This window comes from Falco peregrinus, chromosome 2 (assembly GCF_023634155.1).
Source record: "Falco peregrinus isolate bFalPer1 chromosome 2, bFalPer1.pri, whole genome shotgun sequence".
Lineage (NCBI taxonomy): Eukaryota > Metazoa > Chordata > Aves > Falconiformes > Falconidae > Falco > Falco peregrinus.
Genome location: NC_073722.1, coordinates 104,450,388 through 104,469,773, shown reverse-complemented (window position 1 = coordinate 104,469,773; position 19,386 = coordinate 104,450,388). Strand labels below are relative to the sequence as shown.

The window sequence follows — 19,386 nt, the reverse complement described above, 5'->3', positions numbered from 1 at the left end:
AAGGAAGCGCATCTTAGACAGGAGAACAACCACAAGACTAGCATCACCACATAAAAGCCTGCCCTGAAGGTTGTTCAATGAGAAAACAGGAGTTTTGTTTGCAAGCCTCATTTAACTCACAGGAAGAAAGACTAGTACACTCTTAAAAGATGCTGCCTATATAGGTATATTCAACATCATACTAGGAAAAATTATTCAATTATTGCTTTAAGATACCGCAAATCCCAGCTGGATTAGCACCTAACCAAGTACTGCTATAGTCCCAGCTTCCAATTAGCATCCAAGGTATCTTAAAGGACTAGTTGAACAATTCTTGATAATTAATACTTGAGTAATTCCTGCTTCCCCCTTGTGCTACAGTTTATTTGCTAGTTGTATAGTATCCATCCAAACAGAATACCTGTTATTTCAAACATTCAATAGAAAAGTGGGTTTTTTCCAAAGAAATTATGTTTAGTGAACTGCCATGAAGCAGCAAAGTTGACTAGTATACCATTCAGCTTTAAACGTGTATAGCAATATCAAGTATTGGATTTTATTAGATACGATCTGTTGCATGCAAGATGTTTTAAGTGTCATCAATCACTTCTGAATTATGTGTTTATGGAGCCTTTACCACTAGACCTCCACTACATACACAGAGGTAACCATGGCAGTGATAAACATGCAAATAAGAATTAGTTACAAAACAAACCAACTGAAAAAAAAAAATCAATAACAAGGCTCAGACTGGTAGCTACAAACTAGTTATTTGAAACACCAAACTCTAGAAGACAGATCAAGTCTGTCTCACTGTACCTGTGAATCCATTTCAATTAGATACAGAAAGACTACATCTTCTCTCTCAACTTTAATAGCCTTATGCAAGGGAAATTCCGTCTTTGACTTGAACATTTTATACAGTAACTGAGCACTCATGCTACTGAAGTCTTCCTTACGCAAGTCATCCTAGAAGCAATAAAAAAAAGGGTAAGCAATATTCCCGTTCCATTTCTAAACACGGCATCGTACAATATAATCATGAAGTTCAGAAAACAAGTTCAGTTAAAAGCTCCATTTTGATAATATCACAAGAAGGAACAACCCAAGACAGCCTATTAAGGCTAGGAAGAAACACTCAGGAAGCTTTACATCTTACATTTTAGTGTCAAGATCAGTTTTAGTGAAATTTTTCTCCCCTTTTGTCTACAGATATGGAAAACTAGCGCTTTACCAAGCATTACAGTAGATTAACATCTAGCCTCTAAACTAATTCTCTATCTGGACTTAAATCAGATTCGTTTCCTGACAAAAATGCCTACATCTATTAAAGACTGACAACTGCAGAACTTTGTATGTTTAAGTTTGATAACTTTTATTCGGAGTTTTTCCAAAGACCTTAAGTTTGAGCTAGTGCTTGTTTGACTAAACAGAAACCACCTCATTCCAGGGAGAATACAGTGTCAGAAGTTCTGAGCCAAAAGCAGGAAAGAGTTAAAAATCACTAACCTGCAAGTTCAGATATAAGAATTTTTTTCATATATTTGTATCAAAGCACTCCCCTCTGGCATCAGCCAAACAAAGAAACATCCACATGTAGACGATGCATTCGAGATTTTGAATAACCTAAATCCTCACACGCTACTCTGCTGTTGACAAGTCTGAATTTAAAGGCTAATCCATTACTCAGTTAATCAAACCTTCCTCAAAGTAACAGATCCGAGCTACTTCCAAGTCTGTTGCAAGACACCTTGGCACTTCATTACAGAATATAAACTCTTCCCTGGCTTCCAGGGATTATTTTTAGAAGTAAAAGCAGGCCTGGGATTTGGGATCTGTGTAGATTGAGACAAACTACGGATGAACTTCATCTGGAGTACAGATTTGGTAAGAAACCCTCTTGCTTATTAGAACAGTCCCTTTGGTTTGGTTCATGTTTAAGGAAGTAAGACGCTTTTTACAGTGAAGTATTCCAGTGAACAAAACTACTCTTCAGGCTATAAGCTACTTCCCTGCAGTTGAGACATTCACACCGAGACAGACAACAGACAAAACCTCTAAAGACAAAAACAGATCTTAGAGGAGGAATTCACTGTGCTTTCTTTCAAACATATATATTACAAATTAGTATTGTAGAGAATACCAAATAACACACAGCATCAAGAGCACATACTATAAGGATAACCGAGACAGATAGGAAGGGAAATCACTCCTGCCTCAGAAGCAGCCCCTTCACTCACACAAGGGGGCAGGACAGGCAGACTTGACAGCTTTTTATCAACACTTGCTCCTTGCAAACATACAAGCATCAGCATTAATAGGTCACCTTAGTCACTGAAAGTTATCAGGAATCCATGTAATCCCCATCCATCCCAACTGGAATGCTTGAATGCTAGCATATCAAGAGATACTCCTGAAGTTAGACAGTACAGTAAGTTAAGCAAAATTCTACTCATTAAGTTCCAGTATTCTGCAAATATTTTTCTTCTGGGTTTCTTCTGACAGTACTTACCCAGTGACTAGCAATTATCTCAGCACAATAGTTCAGAAGAGTGCTAGCATTCAGCTCCTCAGCAGTCTGATAGAAACGAATGCAGTTCCTGACATTAACTAGTGACATAACACCTTTTTCACATCTGTCAAAATAGGAAAGCCAGTGTTCAGTAGCCAGGAAACAGCTTTACTGCAATCACCATCCCATGCTGCAACAAGGTCCTATATACTCCTTTTCCCAGATGCCAGCAGAAAATGGCTTGGCCTTAATTTAAAGTATGTTTATAGTACTTAGCCTTACAGTAATCGGAAGCCCTGTAAAACAGTTTCCAGAAGAGCAGACCTATTAGAGTCCATCTAAGCTAAGGTCCCATGACAACACCACATACCACAGGAGCCTGCAAGTGGAGACAGGACATCTTACATCTCCCAAGGGAACAAAGTGCAGTTCATTTACTGTTATAAAGTAAGGAAGAGGTCTATCTTTGCAAGTACTACAGTGATCCCAAGCAGCTTTTGTGCCAAAGTTAGAAAAAGGCACAGCATATACAGTTATTAAATACAGAGAAGGGATTAGCTTTAACAGCCGATCCACCTAATCTTTACATGCGTGAAGCTACCAGTTTGAGTCTACAGGAAGAAAATTCAAATACCTGAAAGCAAATATGAAGTTAAATATATTCCTGTGATCTCCAAGCAGATATTAAGACCACAAAAATGGATTGTCTCCAGATACAGATGAGACCCACGCAAAATACTGAGGGAGCTGGCAGAAGCCCTTACTGAGCCACTTACCAATTAGCAGTCCCAGCTAACAAGGGAGGTCCCAGTTGACTGGAAGTTAGCAAGTGTGACACCAATCTACAAGAAGGGCCAGAAGGAAGATCAGGGGAACCACAGGCCTGTCAGCCTGCCCCCAGTGCCAGGGAAGGTTATGGAGCATATCACCTTGAGCACCATCATGCAGCATGTACAGGACAACCAGGTTACCGGGCCCAGTCAGCATGGGTTTATGAAAGGCAGGTCCTGTTTCACTGACCTGATCTCTTTTTATGACAAGGTGACCTGCTTAATTGATGAGGGAAAGCTTGTGGACGGTGTCTACCTGGACATTAGTAAAGCCTTTGACATCATTTCCCACAGCATCCTCCTGGGGAAACTGGCTGCTCATGGCCTGAACAGGTCTACTGTTCACTGGGAAAAAAACTGGCTGGCTGGCCAGGCCCAAAGAGCAGCAGGGAACGCAATTACACCCAGCTGGTGGCCACTCAAAAGCAGTGTTCTCCAGGGTTCAGTGCTGGGGACAGTCCTGTTGAATACCTTCATCAGTGAACCCAACAAGGGGATCAAGTGCACCCTCAGTAAGACTGCAAATGACACCAAGCTGGGGGGGAGTGTTAATCTGCTTGCAGGTAGGAAGGCTCTGCAGAGGGATCTGGACAGGCTGGATCGATGGGCCAAGGCTCAGTGCAGGTCCTGCAGCTGGGTCACAACAACCCTACACAACACTACAGGCTTGGGGAAGAGTGGCTGGAAAGCCACCTGAGAAAAGGACCTGGGGGTGTTGTCTGACAGCCAGCTGGACATGAGCCAGCAGTGCGCCCAGCTGGCCAAGGAGGCCAGTAGCATCCTGGCTGGTACCTGAAATACTGCGGCCAGCAGGACCAGGGCAGCGATTGTCCCCCTGTACTTGGCACTGATGAGGTCACACCTCAAATACTGTGTCAGTTTTGGGTCCCTCACTCCAAGACAGACACTGAGGTGTTGGAGCGCATCCAGAGATGGGCAACGGAGCTGGGGAAGGGGCTGGAGCACAAGTCTGACCAGGAACAGCTGAGGGCACTGGGGGTGTTCAGCCTGGAGAAAAGGAGGCTCAGGGGGGACCTTCTCACTCTCTACAACTACCTGAAAGGAGGCTGTAGCAAGATGGGGGTCAGTCTCTCCTCCCAACTAAGGACTGATAGGATGAGGAAATAGCCTCAGCTCTCAAGTTGCACCAGGGGAGGTTTAGGTTGGGTATTAGGAAGAAATTTCTTCAGTGAAAGGACTGTCAAGCACTGGAACGGGCAGGCCAGGGAAGTGGGAAAGTCATTATCCCAGGAGGTGTTTAAAAGACATGTAGATGTGGCACTTAGGGACATGGTTTAGTGATGGACTTGGCAGTGCTGGGTTAGTGGTTGGACTCAGCCTTGCAGGTCTTTTCCAACCTAAACAATTCTATACCTACCAAGCTGTCTAATAATTACTAGTAGCATATTGTACAAGGACTTGCCACTAGACTACTATGACCAGACAACAGCTGGTTGTTGGAACACGTAGGTAGCAAACATGAAGACAGTTTTAGGCTGGTACAAAGCTTGAAGGCAGTTTTAGCATTGACCTTACAACTCAACTCCTTTGATCAAAAAAAATTAACAGCAATTTAGTTTGCTTCATGTTGAGTCACTTAAACCATAAATTACGAGCATCATGTGCTGCTGCAGCCCCCAACACCCCTTGGGCCAGAGATTATCAAAGAGTACTGTATCTTTGACCAAATTTAAGGCTTCAAAGTTGTACAAACTGAAATTTCTTTGTGTTTTGTACATTCAGGCTTCTCACTAACTCCATGTAGAGCACTCTACATTCAAGATAACAACCTAGCCCCTACTAGTGTGGTGTAATCAGTCTCCTCAAAATGGCAAAGCACTGTACTGTTACATCAACTTTCTTACGAAGTTGCCACCAAGATGCACAGAACAGCTCTTTAAGTTAAATATTTTTCACTTGTGGTATTTTAATACTGCAAGCTACTTGCTATTGATTCTTCCTAGCATTTTCTAACAATTCCTTTCTTGCAGCTCACCACAGCTTGTTACTAATATACTGATCTCTACTTCCTCTTAATGCTTAATTAAGGTTATTAGTCTGACTGGGAGTGGAACTGGAAAGTAAGCATAAAAGCTTTAAGAAAGACCACTAGAGTTTAACTGTAGTGCAAGGCTTCATGTCCTGTGATAAACTGAACGGTCATGCTGTATTATTAAAAACTCAAAGCTTTTAAAAAGCAAAATTTTATCCAATTGCCAGTAGCTCTCATCTTTTTTCTATTCAAACAAGGTTGAAGAGTTCAAAAAGATTCACTGTATTTACCAAGACTCACCTTTCCCTAAGCAGCTGGAGCTGAAATCTATTAGCTAGTTTCATGAGCTCTGTCAAGAAGATATCATCTTCTCTTAGCTCAAGTTCATCTGTGTAGATCCACCGCAGCATTGCCATGGTTACCTCTGGGTCAGCATCTGGTACAGAGAGCAACAGGGATTAATAAAATACTCAAAGAACAATCACCTATTCAAGTAGCTGCTATTCCTCTGACTTAAAAGCCACAGCTACCTTGGAGAAAAAAAACAAAACAAAAACAACCAACCACATTGAAACTGTACTGCTTTAGTTTAATCAAAGTGTCAAAAGAGGCAAAACTGGTCTGAATTTTAAGCTAGTAACAATGCTGGCACCAAGCAGGAAAACCTTTTTTTCCATTGGAACACCGTGCAGAATGCAGTGAGCCCTATAACATCTCCTACCTGCCACATAAATATTGCATATTTATGTGTTAGTGATGTCCACTTAAAGTCTTTGGTCTCTTACCTATGGCTAAATCCACATCTACATGTGACAACCACAAAGATGGCCAGAGGGCTGGAGCACCCCTCCTATGGGGACAGGCTGAAAGAGCTGGAGTTGTTCAGCCTAGAGAAGAGAAGGCTCCAGGGACACCTTCTAACAGCCTGCCAGTACCTATGGAGGGCCTACAAAAAAGCTGGAGAGGGGCTTTTTACAAGGGCCTGTAGTGACAGGACAAGGGATAATGGTGTTAAACTGAAAGAGGGTAGATTTAGATTAGATATAAGGAAAAAATTCTGTACTGTGAGGGTGGCAAGGTGCTGGCCCAGGCTGCCCAGAGCAGCTGTGGGTGCCCCATCCCTGGCAGTGCCCAAGGCCAGGCTGGACGGGGCTGGGAGCAGCCTCGACTGGTGGAAGGCATCTCTGCCTGTGGCAGGAGGTTGGGCTAGATGACCTTGAAGGTCCCTTCCAACCCAAACCCTTCTGTGATTCCACGACTTAAGAATCCTCCCTCTTTTTTATTATAGCCATATGTTATGAACTGTTGCATTCCAACAAAGGTACTTACACCTTGGTAATGACTTCCAACTGCTAAAAACCATTTCTAGGAAAGGTGCAAAAGAGTCAGTTTAAGAAGCTGGTCAGATTTCAGTGTTTACAACACTGATCAGATGCCTGATGCTTTTACACAGCAAGAAAAATAGAAGCATACACCACAAGACTCACAAGCCCAATGGCCAGGGACCTTTGTCACCTAGTCAGAAGTATAGTGACAATTCTACTTACAAAGATGTAGATGAGAATTACTCCACAACATAAGATCAGTCCAATTACAAGAAAAAGTTAGAAAAATAATGTTCGTCCCTTAAGCTGTTTTGTTTTTAGAACAAAACCATACATTTTTAAGACACCAAGATACTCATCCAGAAACATCTCCTTTACACAAAGGTTGTCCCAGATTATTTTCACAGTACCAGGCAGTACTTGGCATAGAATAGACTGCCTCCTAAGAAAGAAAGAGGAGGTTTTAGTAAGGCACGTGTCTTTTCCAAATTTGAAGTAAATCAGAAAATCTACTGAAGTCAGCTCTGCCTTGGCAGAGCTAAGTGTTCATTTTCTCCCTCCCAACAGAAGAACTTGCATTTGTCTCTTTATACTCTTCTTAAAGACTAGAAAATTCTGCAGATTACATGACCTTTAAAAAACACTCATTTTTAAATGCTGCTTGTATTCTGAAAGTAGGATTCAGACAATCTCAGCTTGCGAGTTCTTAACAGAACCTGTTAAGAAAACCATGATAGATCTTAGGGAACAACTTGTTGCTTGCCACAACTATTTCATAACCTAATCCTTGTGCTATTTATAAAATTTTATAAAATATTCAATTTTACAGTAGGACACACATTTACTAACACTTCTTTTAAAATCATTCTATAATAGAAAGTGTTTGCATTGTTAAATATGCAAGACTAGTTACATTTGAGATTCTCAGACTACCTTAAACGTGGAGCTAGGAAGGCTATGGACTGCCACTTGCAACAAAACTACAATTAACAGAAGAGCTTTTTGTAATCTTCTATTAGTATAGCACTCAAACTCCTTGGCATCTGTTTTCCTGTGGCTGCAGAAAGATCAGTAAATCCTTTTGCAAAAAAGCTTATGCTATCTCATAAAACTAGCTTGCTGTGACTTGCTTCTTTCCAGTTTGCCTGCACTTAGGTTTCATGATAAGATTAAGTGTGGAAAGCGAAGCCAATGCTCGAATATTCAACATGCCAGACAGCAAACTTGCTTAACTTCATGCCTGTTTTCACTGCTCACAAATTAATTGTTCAAGACTCTTCTATACTGTTAGGTACAGAAAAGCCTAAGAGGTTCAATCTACAGAAACACTGCCCTGCGTTAAGTACACGTAGCAGCACAACAAAATACTGTCTTGCAGAAGACTCTTTAGAAAGCTTCTCTTTCTCCACTATTTCACCAAGGTACCAAACTGCCAAAGCAAATAACCTTTTAAGTATTTGTATTCATTTCCCACACACACTATGTTAACAACAAGTAAGGTATTTCCATGACATGTTACAAAGAAATTACGCACTCTACCTCTAGAAGCCCTATCCTTAGAAAAAAAGAAGTCAAGCTCCTCCATACAGATTTGTTTTTCATTATGCCTAGTTGACTCTAGAAAAGAAACAGGCCACCATTCTCAACCCCTGTTCATTAAAGAGAAAGAAGGTAGGTTATTGATTTAACTAGCACTAGCACCAAGGTCACAAGTGTACTACCATGTTTCAGAGACAGAGCTCTGCAATTAATGGATTAAGCACCAGTTTGTGAACAGTAGTAGTCGGAAAGGTATAGAAGTAACCTTTTCTCCAACAGGCCTTTCATCAGTCACCCTAAAGACAATCAAAGCATCTTATTACTAAGCAATGACTGACCTGACAGATCCAGCTCCTCTGTTGAGGCAAGGTTGGCAAGGCTCCAAGTATCACTGCGTGCTGCCAAGACAAATTTGTGAGCACTGATGCGCTTGTCCCCAACCTTTATCTTCAGATCACTGATAAGAGGAAAAAAACATATTCATGTATAATGCAGACTTCCCCTGTTCTTAGGTATGTACAGATTTAGCATCTCCATAGTATCTATGTCCTGGTATCCACATTTAGGTTTGAGTTACTTGAAACATCAAAAACATGTTTAATCATTTAAGTAGAACATGTTGTCAAACGACAATTCTTATTTCTCTAAGAAGAAATGCAACGAGTCATTATTTAAAGTGTTTGCGTGGGTTTTCTGGTTTGGGGTTTTTTTCCAACCATTTCTGAATAAATTGCCAGGGAATTACTGTACAAGATAGGAAAATCCAACAATCTTGAGGTTAAATATTTATGTCACAGTGTCCATACTAATACAGTCAGCTAAGCACCAACGGTTTCAGGCAAGACCAGCAAGAGAACAATGTTTCACACTAGTCTGAATACAAGGCAGACTCCAGAAACCCCAGTTCCCAAGACACTGGCTGTCAAGAACACTGATTTCATCCTGACCCCTTTAACACCAAGTTATCCTTTGCAGTTAGGGAGGACCTGCCCTGTTTACTTCAAAGTCCAATAGCTTGCAACATTCTGACTGTGTAGGTGTACTTTCTAAACCATTTTCTATATCAAAGCAATGCTATAAACTACAGTACAACAATACAGAGATGTTAAGTAACAAAACTTGCACTGGGACTTGCTACCTTTCTCATTCCATGACTTGTAGGCCCTTTTAGACCACTTTTCCAAGACTTTAAACTCAAAAAGCTGAACAAAAATAAAGCAATCCAATTCTTCTGGCATATACTACCCAATAAATCTTTCACCCAGCATCCTACAGTAAGTTCTTGCCAGGCAAAGAGCCTTTTCTCAGGGAAGCTCTTGAGGACATGTTAGGGGAAGGAAACCTTAATCAAAACTATGTATTTTCTCATTACATTAGTGAAATCCCTTATTATATTGGCATTGCTTCCAGTAATAGCCAAGAAATTGGTAAGTGTCATTGTAGTCTCAGAACTAAATCAGTTAAGGGATCTAGAGTATTGAAGGTGATGGACAAGAAACCATTAAACCTAATTCTGTATTTTTGAATCTCAACACAGTATCATTTATACCACTAAGACCTGTTATACCATACAACCAGACAAGCCAAGTTAATAAGGCTTCTTCACACACTACAGGAATACAGAACTGGTTTCAAGGACACATCCTTTCAAGAAAGGAAGGCTTCCCAGCTGATAGATTAATTAATTGATGTATCTTCTACCAGCTAGGTATACATCAGTTTGAAATTACTTCTGTTCAAATGGAGTTTTGCTGTTGACAGTAAAGATGGTCAGTTCTCTTCAAACTTCTCTTAAGAGTCAGTCTCAGAGGTAAGCACCTACTTCGAGCTCTTTATTCAAGAACTGGATTTAGGATGCTACCTGATCTTCGCATGCTCTTCCAACTGCAATAAGGATTCCATTCGCACCAGGCAGTAAATAATTCTCCTTATCCAAGCCTAGTACCTACTGCAGTCAATAAAGTCAAAGGTTCCTGTAATGCCCCCTTTTCCCAAAGGGGGATTTCTTACCTGTACTGCTCCTGCTGATAGAGTTCAGCTACAATGGCAAGAAGTCGACTGATAAAGGTGTCACTGGCATTGTCTTGGTTAGCCTCGGCAGCCAGAAGATTGCATCTCCTTTCTGTATCAACTAGTTTCTTCTGCAGCTTTACATACTCCTGGCGGAGAAGCATCAGATGCTTTTCCAGCTTGGCCACCTCCTCTGCAGAGGCACACAGCGTTACTACAAGACTGAAACATGCACACCTTTGTTTTGCATCTGAGCATAACTTCATCCTACAAGCACATTACATATCTAGTTTAATCACAGAACGCTCCAGTAAGAGTCTCTCCTCTTCCACAGTACTTCAGCATCTCCCCCAACATTAAACCTTTTATTTTATGTCACTGCTAGCCATAAACACATCGAAAAAATCATCAGAACAAAGTGATAGAAGCCACTTACAAAGCAAGTTCCCAAATCCTGTCCAGTCAGGAATGCCATAAGCTTTCTAAAACCATGGTAGTCAATGATGGTGGAAATTACGGTGGGGTAGGGGTCTAACTGTAATTCTTACGCATTTTTTCAGTGTAGTTAAGGTACCGTTTGACTTTACAGCTAAGGCATCAACCACAAGTGAGCATTAGAACAGTTGCTGGTGTACCTTACCTACCTCAGAGTACCTGACTGACCTGTTTAGAACTCCTCACAGTGTCAGCTAAGAAACTGCTTAAGAAAATGGCCAGAGTGGAAAACAGATTCTCCTCAGAATCTGTGTTTTAAAGACTAGCCAAAGATCTATAGAACTGTACTTACTACTAACACACACACATTCCTCCATCGGAGGCACTGCTAACAGGGACAGGTCCACGGTGGCTATTTCAATTCAGGAGCAGCACAGCAACAGCACCTGGGAGTCTGACCCCTGATCAAGTATTTCCATCCCATTGCAGCACCCACTTTTCCACCACACGTAAATGGTCACTCCACAACATGTTGTGGTAAGTTAGTTTGCTGAACTCAACCCAGGTTACCTGTATGAAAAACCTCCATTTCACTGCTGCAAGGAAATACCTGCACAGGTGTTTAAGAGCAGCCCAACTTATGAATACTTAATTATGGATTAGTTGCAGAAATATGTGGTGCTCTATCATTGTGCTTAATTGATTATCACACACACACCCCCAATCATTAAGTTAATGTTCCAAATAAGGTACAAATCCAAAACCAGTCCTAAACTGAGAGGGGCCAGTGAGGAGAAATTTTGAAGCTAAGCAAACAATTTCAGTGGCAAAGTTCCTACAAGGTTACTCCCTACCAGCCAGGAATTCATTGTTCAACAATTTTTCTCAAATATTTACTAAATGTCACTACTACAAACAATGAGAAACTGAGCTCTTTTGACCAGTGTTTTCTTCTTGCTTCTGCAGAGAAGTTCAAAAGCATAGCTGACCTTGGCCTTGCTCCAGCACAGGTCCCCAGAGCAGAGCATCCCATCCATCTCTAGCTCAGCTGCAGACACAATGTCTCATTTTGTCTTTCCTCTACGGACTACTGCAGCGAATGCTCTCTCATAAGTCTTTTAACTTCACAACTACTGTAATGGATAAACAGAGTAATTTACTCTTTTACTCTTCAGTTAATAGTACTTAAGCAGGCTTGGCAGTGTACCTCCTTCAACAGTCTTTTATTTAGCTTTACCCTTTAAAAGTTAATAGATACCATCTCCTTTGGGATATTTTCCTTATTCTATTGAAATACACTGCTTCAGAACTGTGCTATCAACACCACATCAGCCCTCAGAGGGTTTGAAATTCTGCTCTGGTCTTACTATCTAAAGATAAATGCAGTTTTGGCGTTCCCAGAACTAGAAGGACATGTTTCTGGAGCAACAGCTCCTTCCTGACAGATTCATGTGTTTAGGGTGGCACAAAGCAAGCCCCACTGTTACAGCTGGGAGAGCAAAAATCTGACAGCAGCTAGGAGTTATCACTGAAAGACAATGAAACCCACATCAGAATTTCATGTGTGAACACCACGACTGTTTATATAGCAAGATTTTTAGGTGCCATACAAATTCAAACGCTAGGAATAACAAGGTGCCTGCTGAACCTCATAGCATATATCATCTTAAAGAAATACTGCATCTTCCAGTCAAACAATGAGACCGTGAAGGTGGGAATAAAGAAGCAGTACCAGGAGGTAACATCTCAAATCCTGTCATTTTGCCAAAGCCAGCTCATTCGCTCTGAATTACTCTGCAGTCAAGAGGACACAATGTGAACTACCTTAAACTCTCAAACAGCAGTAGCTTAAGCTTTATGCTTAACCGACAATAAAGCTTGTTACTGCTGCTTCCAGGGCAATCGAAGACAATCACTACCTGCAGAGAAAGTAATTCAAGAACTGAAGCTTTGAGAAATCTGTTTCAGATTGACAGCATGCACTTCCTGCAACCTCAGTGAGAGGGACTGACAGGTAATTCCTACAGTAAGCAAATACAAGACTTGTAAAATCAGAGCTTCTCTTATTCTACACAAGAATATGCAAACCAGTTGCACAGTAGCTACTACTGCACACCTGCAGACAGCATCTGATCTTACAGCACATTTCAAGTGCACATTCAAGACAGTCCTTGAGGTGCAGTTAATCAACATTCACCACAAAGAGCAAAGCCTCAAGTTTTCCCTGTACACTGTTCACTTAAAGAGTAAGAGAGCTGCTTAAAATAAGAATTGCTTCAAAAAGAGCAGCCTGCTCCATTTCAGTTAGAAGCACAATCTCTATGCAAACAAGTAGCATCACAATTCCAGATTTTCTATAATCCTCAGTTTTGGAAGGAGGGAGGAGGGTCATAACTTAAAAAAAAAAAAAAATCAGTCTAAAGTGACCATTTATCTTCAAGCTGACAATCATTTTGACATAATGCCTACTATTGCCAGTCCACATTATGTATAACCATTCAGCTGACTCTCTCCCAAGTATAATGTACATCCACTGCACACATACACAAATCTAATGAAGATCTTTGCATCAAGACACTGAAAGGATAGCCTCACCGGAAGATACCAGTAAGTCTCTGGCTGAACATCAATCCACATGGATGAGTGAAGACAAAGTCTGGGTTCAGCAAAGGCATACACTAAGTGCCTCCTTTTCTGAGCCCACAGTTCAGGTATAGAGTTAACAGATGGCAAGAAAAGAAAACCAGTGTTTAACAACTTTCTGGCACCTAGACTGGCATCTCATGGACTGGCAGAAATTTACACTCCACATCAAAGATTCTAAAGAAGACTTCAGAAGAGGCTTCTTATAGGAGAAGGCATAACAGTACAGCAACTGTACAGCTGAATCCAAAGAGATAAGTAGGGAGGCAACAGGCAATGGGGTGACAGATAGCATGTACCAAAAACTAGAGGGAGGGTCTAGCAGAACCCATCACACCCATCAAAAGCAGTCACAGAACCAATATGGATAAACTTTTGTTTACTTATGAAGTGGACACAAGAGAAATATTTCAGGAAAATGTTATTTCCTTACCCCTCAAGCCAGGTCCTTCATCACCTGCTCCATACCCCAAGCCCCACCTCCCCAAGGCTGTACAAGTTACTGCTTTCTTGTTCCTCCTCATTTTTGCACACTTAATGATCTTTACCCTGACAACCACCCCAAAAGTATCACAACATACTTCCTGCTGCTTTAGACTCAGGCATTAATCCAACAATTTCTACCCATGGCTGCATGTAACTTCATATTCTGTGGTATTGGTGGTACAGGACTTAACAGCAATTACAAAGGAAGCTCGGCTCTCATCTTTAGAAACTGTTCAATGAACTTGTAACTAGTAATTGCAATAAATCCAATTCAGGGCTTCTATACACAGAGGCAAGGCTTCCATAAGAAAAAGCACTCAGCTTCTGAGTAGACAGCCAGTATGACAAGCTCCCTTAATAAACCTTCACTTTCCAGCTGACTCTCTAATACCATCAGTTCTTAACTAGAAAGTGTTGCTGCAAATAAGTACTTTGTTTGAAAGGACAAAATGAGTCCCTCTGCACAGATACCATAAGGAATTCAGTGGGCAGAGCTACAACTGCAGCTTATTACTCCTGTTCATGCAGGATCACTCACTGGTCATATACTTTCTTTAGGCAAAAGACCAGAAAGTTACATGAACTAGAGAAGAATCTTTTGAGAAGCACAGATGCCTGAAAGCGGACCTGCATTAACTGCAGGTTCATTCTGCAGAGCAGGACTCTGAACCAGAGCCTCATATCTCAGTGGGGAATGTGTCCCCACCTGAAGACAACTTTTACATCGAATGCTTGTTAGAACTGGATGACCAAGGCTTAAAAGCAAGCCTAAAAGGCTGGTCAGCTAAGACTGGAACCGTGGTATTTCAGCACACAAAAAGTCAGGAGCTACCCTAAGGATTTATTAAACCAGCTATACTGCAGCATCCTCTCAGCTGATGCATGCCAGTTTATTGGCATCTGCTACATTGTAGTTAATCTTCCACAAGTGCTTTTAAAATTCTACCACTGCCTGAGCTGCTCTCCCAGAGTTGAAGGCTGTGCTTTTCAGACTGGAAGTCAGAGCCTTCATTTCCTCTGAAACTTGGGACATTTTAGCTCAGTTCACCGACTTGGTTTCCTCCAAGGAAGAAAAGAGGAAGCTTCTGTCTTGCAGGAAGAAGCAGGACTGTAAAAAACGAAGCGTTTTTTCAAATCCCATTACCGCAGTTAAATTAATTTTGAAACGGTGTAATTGATAGCCTCCAAGCAAAAGCAGAGCAGTCTAGGAGTCCTTAGGAGTCCTGCAGATTTCATCGGAGCCCGAATGTGACAAAAGGGGCGGCAGCAGCAGGTGCCCGAGAGGCTGCAGCACTTCCCAACGCCTCCGCGGCTCCAAGAGCAGCCGGTGAGGGGTCCCGCGGCCCCACAGCCCCGGGCAGGCGGCAGCGTCCACCCAGCTCCGCCTGGCCGGCCCCGGGCGGGGAAGGGGGCTGCGGGCCGTCCCGGCGGGCTCCCCACCACCCACAGCTACTCCGAACCCCCTCCTCCTAAGGGGCAAAGGGGGCCAGACCCGCCCCGCCGCCGGAGCTGCCGGCCCGCGGCCCCAAGCAGGGCTGAGCCCCTCCCCCGCCATTTCCCGTTCACCTCGGGGGCGGCCTGTCCCACCCGCCGCGGGCGGGGCCGAACCAGCGGCACACGGGGGAGCGGCGTGAGCCCCACACGGGGGCAGCTGCCGCTCCCCTAGCGAACGGAGAAGCCAGCCCGGCCGGCGGCGCTCCCCGTACACCCGGCGGCCGCGCCCCGCCCGGCGCCTCGCCCGGACTCCCCCCCCTTACCTTCCGCCATGTTGGGTCCGGGGCCGCAACTCTCGCGAGAGCCGCCGCCCGCCCCGCCGCCAGAGCCCGGCGCTCTCGCGAGACCAGCGCGGCAACAGCTCCGCTCCGGCGGCCGCCTGCCGTCAGCGGGAGCCCCGCGCACGTCAGGCCGGAGGGCGCGCCGCGCCGCTTTATCCCGGCGGCTCCTCCCCGCCTCAGCCAGGGAGCGGCCCCGGGAACCCGCCCGCCCCGGCCCCGCCCCGCCCCGCCGGCCCCGCCCCGCCCCACCCTCCCGGCCCCTCAGGAGGCGGTGGCGCTCCCCGGCCCGTGGCTCTCCGGTCCCGCCCGCAGCGGCCGCGGGCTTTCGCCGCCTCTGGCGTTTCTCTCCCCGGCTCAGATCAGGCGCCCTGCCCGGGTTGTCTCTGCGGTGCCTCCCGGCGGCGGTAGGACAGCACCATGGTCGCCTCTGCGGCACAGCGCCGGCAGCCGGAGCTGGGGAGAGACGCCCAGCACCGGGGACGGGACGGGACCGCCGCCGGCCGAGCGGCTGTGAAGGCCCGGCCGGGCAGTGGCCTCGGGCAGCCCTGGGCTGACGCGTGCCTGCCCCCGCTCGCCCGGCTGCGGGACCCCCGGCTGCGGGGCCCCTGGCTGCGGGACCCCCCGGTTGTGACCCAGCTGCGGCCTGGCTGCGGGACCGCCAGCTGCAGCCCAGCTGAGGGGCCTCCAGCTGCGGGACCGCCAGCTGCAGCCGAGATGAGGGGCCCTCAGCTGCGGGACCCCCAGCTGCAGCCTGGCTGAGGGACCCCTGGCTGTGGGACCCCCGGTTGTGGCCCAGCTGCCACCTAGCTGCAGGACCCCCAGCTGCAGGAACCCTGGCTGTGGGATCCCCAGCTGTGGGGCCCCGCAGCACCCAGGGCTCAGGGGATCGCTGTACTTTCGGCTCCTGCACCTAGTGCTGCTGTTTCAGGCAAGGTGCCCGGCAGCTGGAGCTGTGTCCGGTGGGTTAAAAGCGTGGTTCAGAGGCGAGGCAGTGGCCAGACCATTTTGTCAAGCCCTGTGTACAGCAAAGCCAACCCTCGATGGCTTCATGGCTTCCCTGCCTAGGTGCAACAGCAGTACCAAAATACACTGATCCAGCGGCAACATTGTTTCAAGAGCAGATTTCAAAGAAGTGTTTGAACACATTACACACAGTATTGTATTACAGACATAATTGTCTCCTTTCTTCCCATTAGATGATCTTTGAAAAGTCACTCTGCTTCATACCTGAAGTTTTCTGTGCCTGTGGGATAGAACAGCAAAACCAGAGTGCTAGGGCCAAGCTTCGAGAGCCAGCAACTGCAGTTTCCAGACAGCATCAAACACGACTCATCTCATTTTTCACAGCTCGGTGACAAATGTGCACGGTGCTGCTACCTAGCTAACTTACACCACTGCTTCCCAGCTGCTACTGATCATCCCCAGTAACTGTGAGGAAACAGTTATTACTGCCTGATCAGATTTAGCCTCAGTTGAATATGTGAGTAACAACAGAGATTGGATTGCAAACTGCGACCATATTCTGCATCTGGGGAATCAGCAACCTCAACTTCTGCCGAGGATTTGCCTGGGCAGGAAGCTGTCTTTTTACAGCCTCTCTTTTAACACCCAAGCACTTCCTGATCTGGCTTAAAATCGCTCGTACACGCTTCTGAAAATACGCAGAAATTGTAAGACTTGTGGTACTCCCCTGTTTGCACTGCGACGGCACCGTACTGCACCAGATGGTACAGATGCAATAAAAAGTCCACACCCATCGACCTACCAAAGAAATTAAATACACTTATGGTCACTTCAGAATTAATGTTCTCTGTTTATTGATCATCTAGTTTCAATAAGCATTTTCTAGGCATCACAGCAGGAAAGAATTTTAGCATGACAGCTGAACAGCCCTTCTTTTTACAAAGATCTCTGACGCGTAAGTGGCAGCATGGAGAAATAGAAAAAAAAAGGAATCAGGATAGCCATACTACTTCAATATTTATTTTAATTCCATGCTTTGCTTTTCCTTGACCCCCAGTGATGGAGTGTTACCTGGAAAAGCCACCATGTGCTGGGGGTTAAAAACAGCACAAGAACTCAGCCATGGTTACAAGCCTCCAGAACACAGAAAAAGTGTAATTTATCATCCAGTACACTGCCGGCCTACATAAACCAAACCAGATACAAGATCTTGGTACAGATGAAGCGGAGTAAGAATGCTGGATTACTCCATTGTTCATTACTTGTATGTACCGCACCTCTTCAATGCTGTTCCTATCTTGAGGCTAAGCAGAGATTTCTGGTTGTATCAGTTACCGTCACAGCCAGATTCCTTTCACGTGTGGGGCAAGAATAAATAAAAAGCCCACTGTGATCAGAGAAAAGTTAAAATAGGCCATCTCCATGCCCTTCAGAGGCTTTTTACAGCCTGGACATTTGGCACCAGACACTTAGCTGCCTCTCACTAGGTCACTGGGCATTAGCCATACCTGCAGCTCGTAAATCTCAACAGCATCCTGCAGGAACGCTCTTTCCTTTGGAATATCTGGGTCATGTGGAATTGCAAACCATCTGGGTAAGCCAAACAGAATTGGGTTTATATTTGAAAAATTTACAAAGAGGGGAAACCAACACTGCTGTGGAACAAACAGTTCTTCCAATACCACTGATGCAAGATTAATGTTTCCAGGCCTACCCCTTAAAGAACAAACAAGCAGCTCTTCGGGAGAACAAATGAGAAAAATAAAGCTTTAAACCATTTTGTGAAGTTTACAGATAAGTCAGTTGTGAACTGCATGTGTTGCTTAAGAAGACAAAACAGAGAACATTGTTGAACTTGCTGAAAGCAGCAAGTACCAATTATCTTGAATTGCTGCCAGCTCTTTAGACACACTGTGGAAAGGGAAAAGGGCGGGCAGCCCATGGAGGGAAGTCCACTGCTAGGTTTAGGAAGAGTAGCTTCTTCCCAATGTTTTGTTTATAGAAAGAATGGTACCGTGCCACTCATGTTCCACACAGGCCCAACATATATATAACTGAAAAAGTGTAACCAGCTGGTGGGAAAGAAACCTCAAGCAATTTTAGACAAGTACACAAACAGGAACTAAGATCAACTGTTATATCCGGGCACCAGTAACTCTGAAGTACTGCCTGCCTACATGAGCAGGCTATCCAATTAAAAGCAAATTTAATGATTTCTCAAGATAATTATTTACCAAATATGTAAATGTGGACATTAAACACATCTGTATCTAAACCAACTGTAGGAAAAAGTAGTATCTTTACATTTAAGTCATCTTCTACTTACTAAATGGCTTTTTTGGCCTGTATGGCTGTCTTGCCACTAATAATTGTCATCTCCTTCCATGCCACCCCACCCTCAAGAAACCTGTAATATATGCATGTTGCACAGCAACCTGAAATGAAGTCCAGCCAATTAACAAATTAGTACTGAAGCCTTCTTCCAAGATGACTCTCTAACACTGGAACTCTTCATTTATTAGTGGGTTACTCTGTGCTGTTAGAAGCTGTGGTAAACCTGTGACAGAGCAGATAACAGTTAAGTAGTTGCAAGTTCCTCTTTCTTTGGTAGAAAGGTATTTCAGCTAGGCTTGGAAAACTCTTGTTACCAGATACTCCAATATTACTATTTGCTCACTGGAGGGCCAAAAATGGTTACAATAGGAAGAAAGGTGTGTATTTTGTTTGCTTTTTAATTCTTTCAAGATGAAATACAGTATGTCAAATTCAACAGATGTTTGCTGATGTTATGTTGTTGAAGATGTTCAGGTGAGTTGTGCTCCAACTGCAATCACCCTTCCTATTTAGATACTCAAGACAGCCAGTTTGACACATTATTATTGGAAAAAATTATATT

At 44.1% G+C, this 19,386-nt stretch overlaps 1 protein-coding gene across 2 annotated transcripts in view; it reads right to left on the bottom strand.

Moving 5' to 3' along the window:
- Positions 1-15,667, bottom strand: part of ANKFY1 (ankyrin repeat and FYVE domain containing 1) — a 36,505-nt gene extending 20,838 nt beyond the window's left edge. For both annotated transcript variants that reach the window (XR_008745587.1, XM_055794572.1), the window contains exons 1-6: positions 15,510-15,667; positions 10,189-10,381; positions 8,517-8,635; positions 5,615-5,750; positions 2,492-2,615; positions 799-948 (exon numbers count right to left, since the gene is read on the bottom strand). Coding sequence is in view for 1 of the 2 variants with exons in the window: in XM_055794572.1 (XP_055650547.1) it covers positions 799-948; positions 2,492-2,615; positions 5,615-5,750; positions 8,517-8,635; positions 10,189-10,381; positions 15,510-15,519 (732 nt within the window). In the remaining variant the exon portion in view is untranslated. The remainder of the gene's footprint in view (positions 1-798; positions 949-2,491; positions 2,616-5,614; positions 5,751-8,516; positions 8,636-10,188; positions 10,382-15,509) is intronic.
- Positions 15,668-19,386: the final 3,719 nt, after the last annotated feature.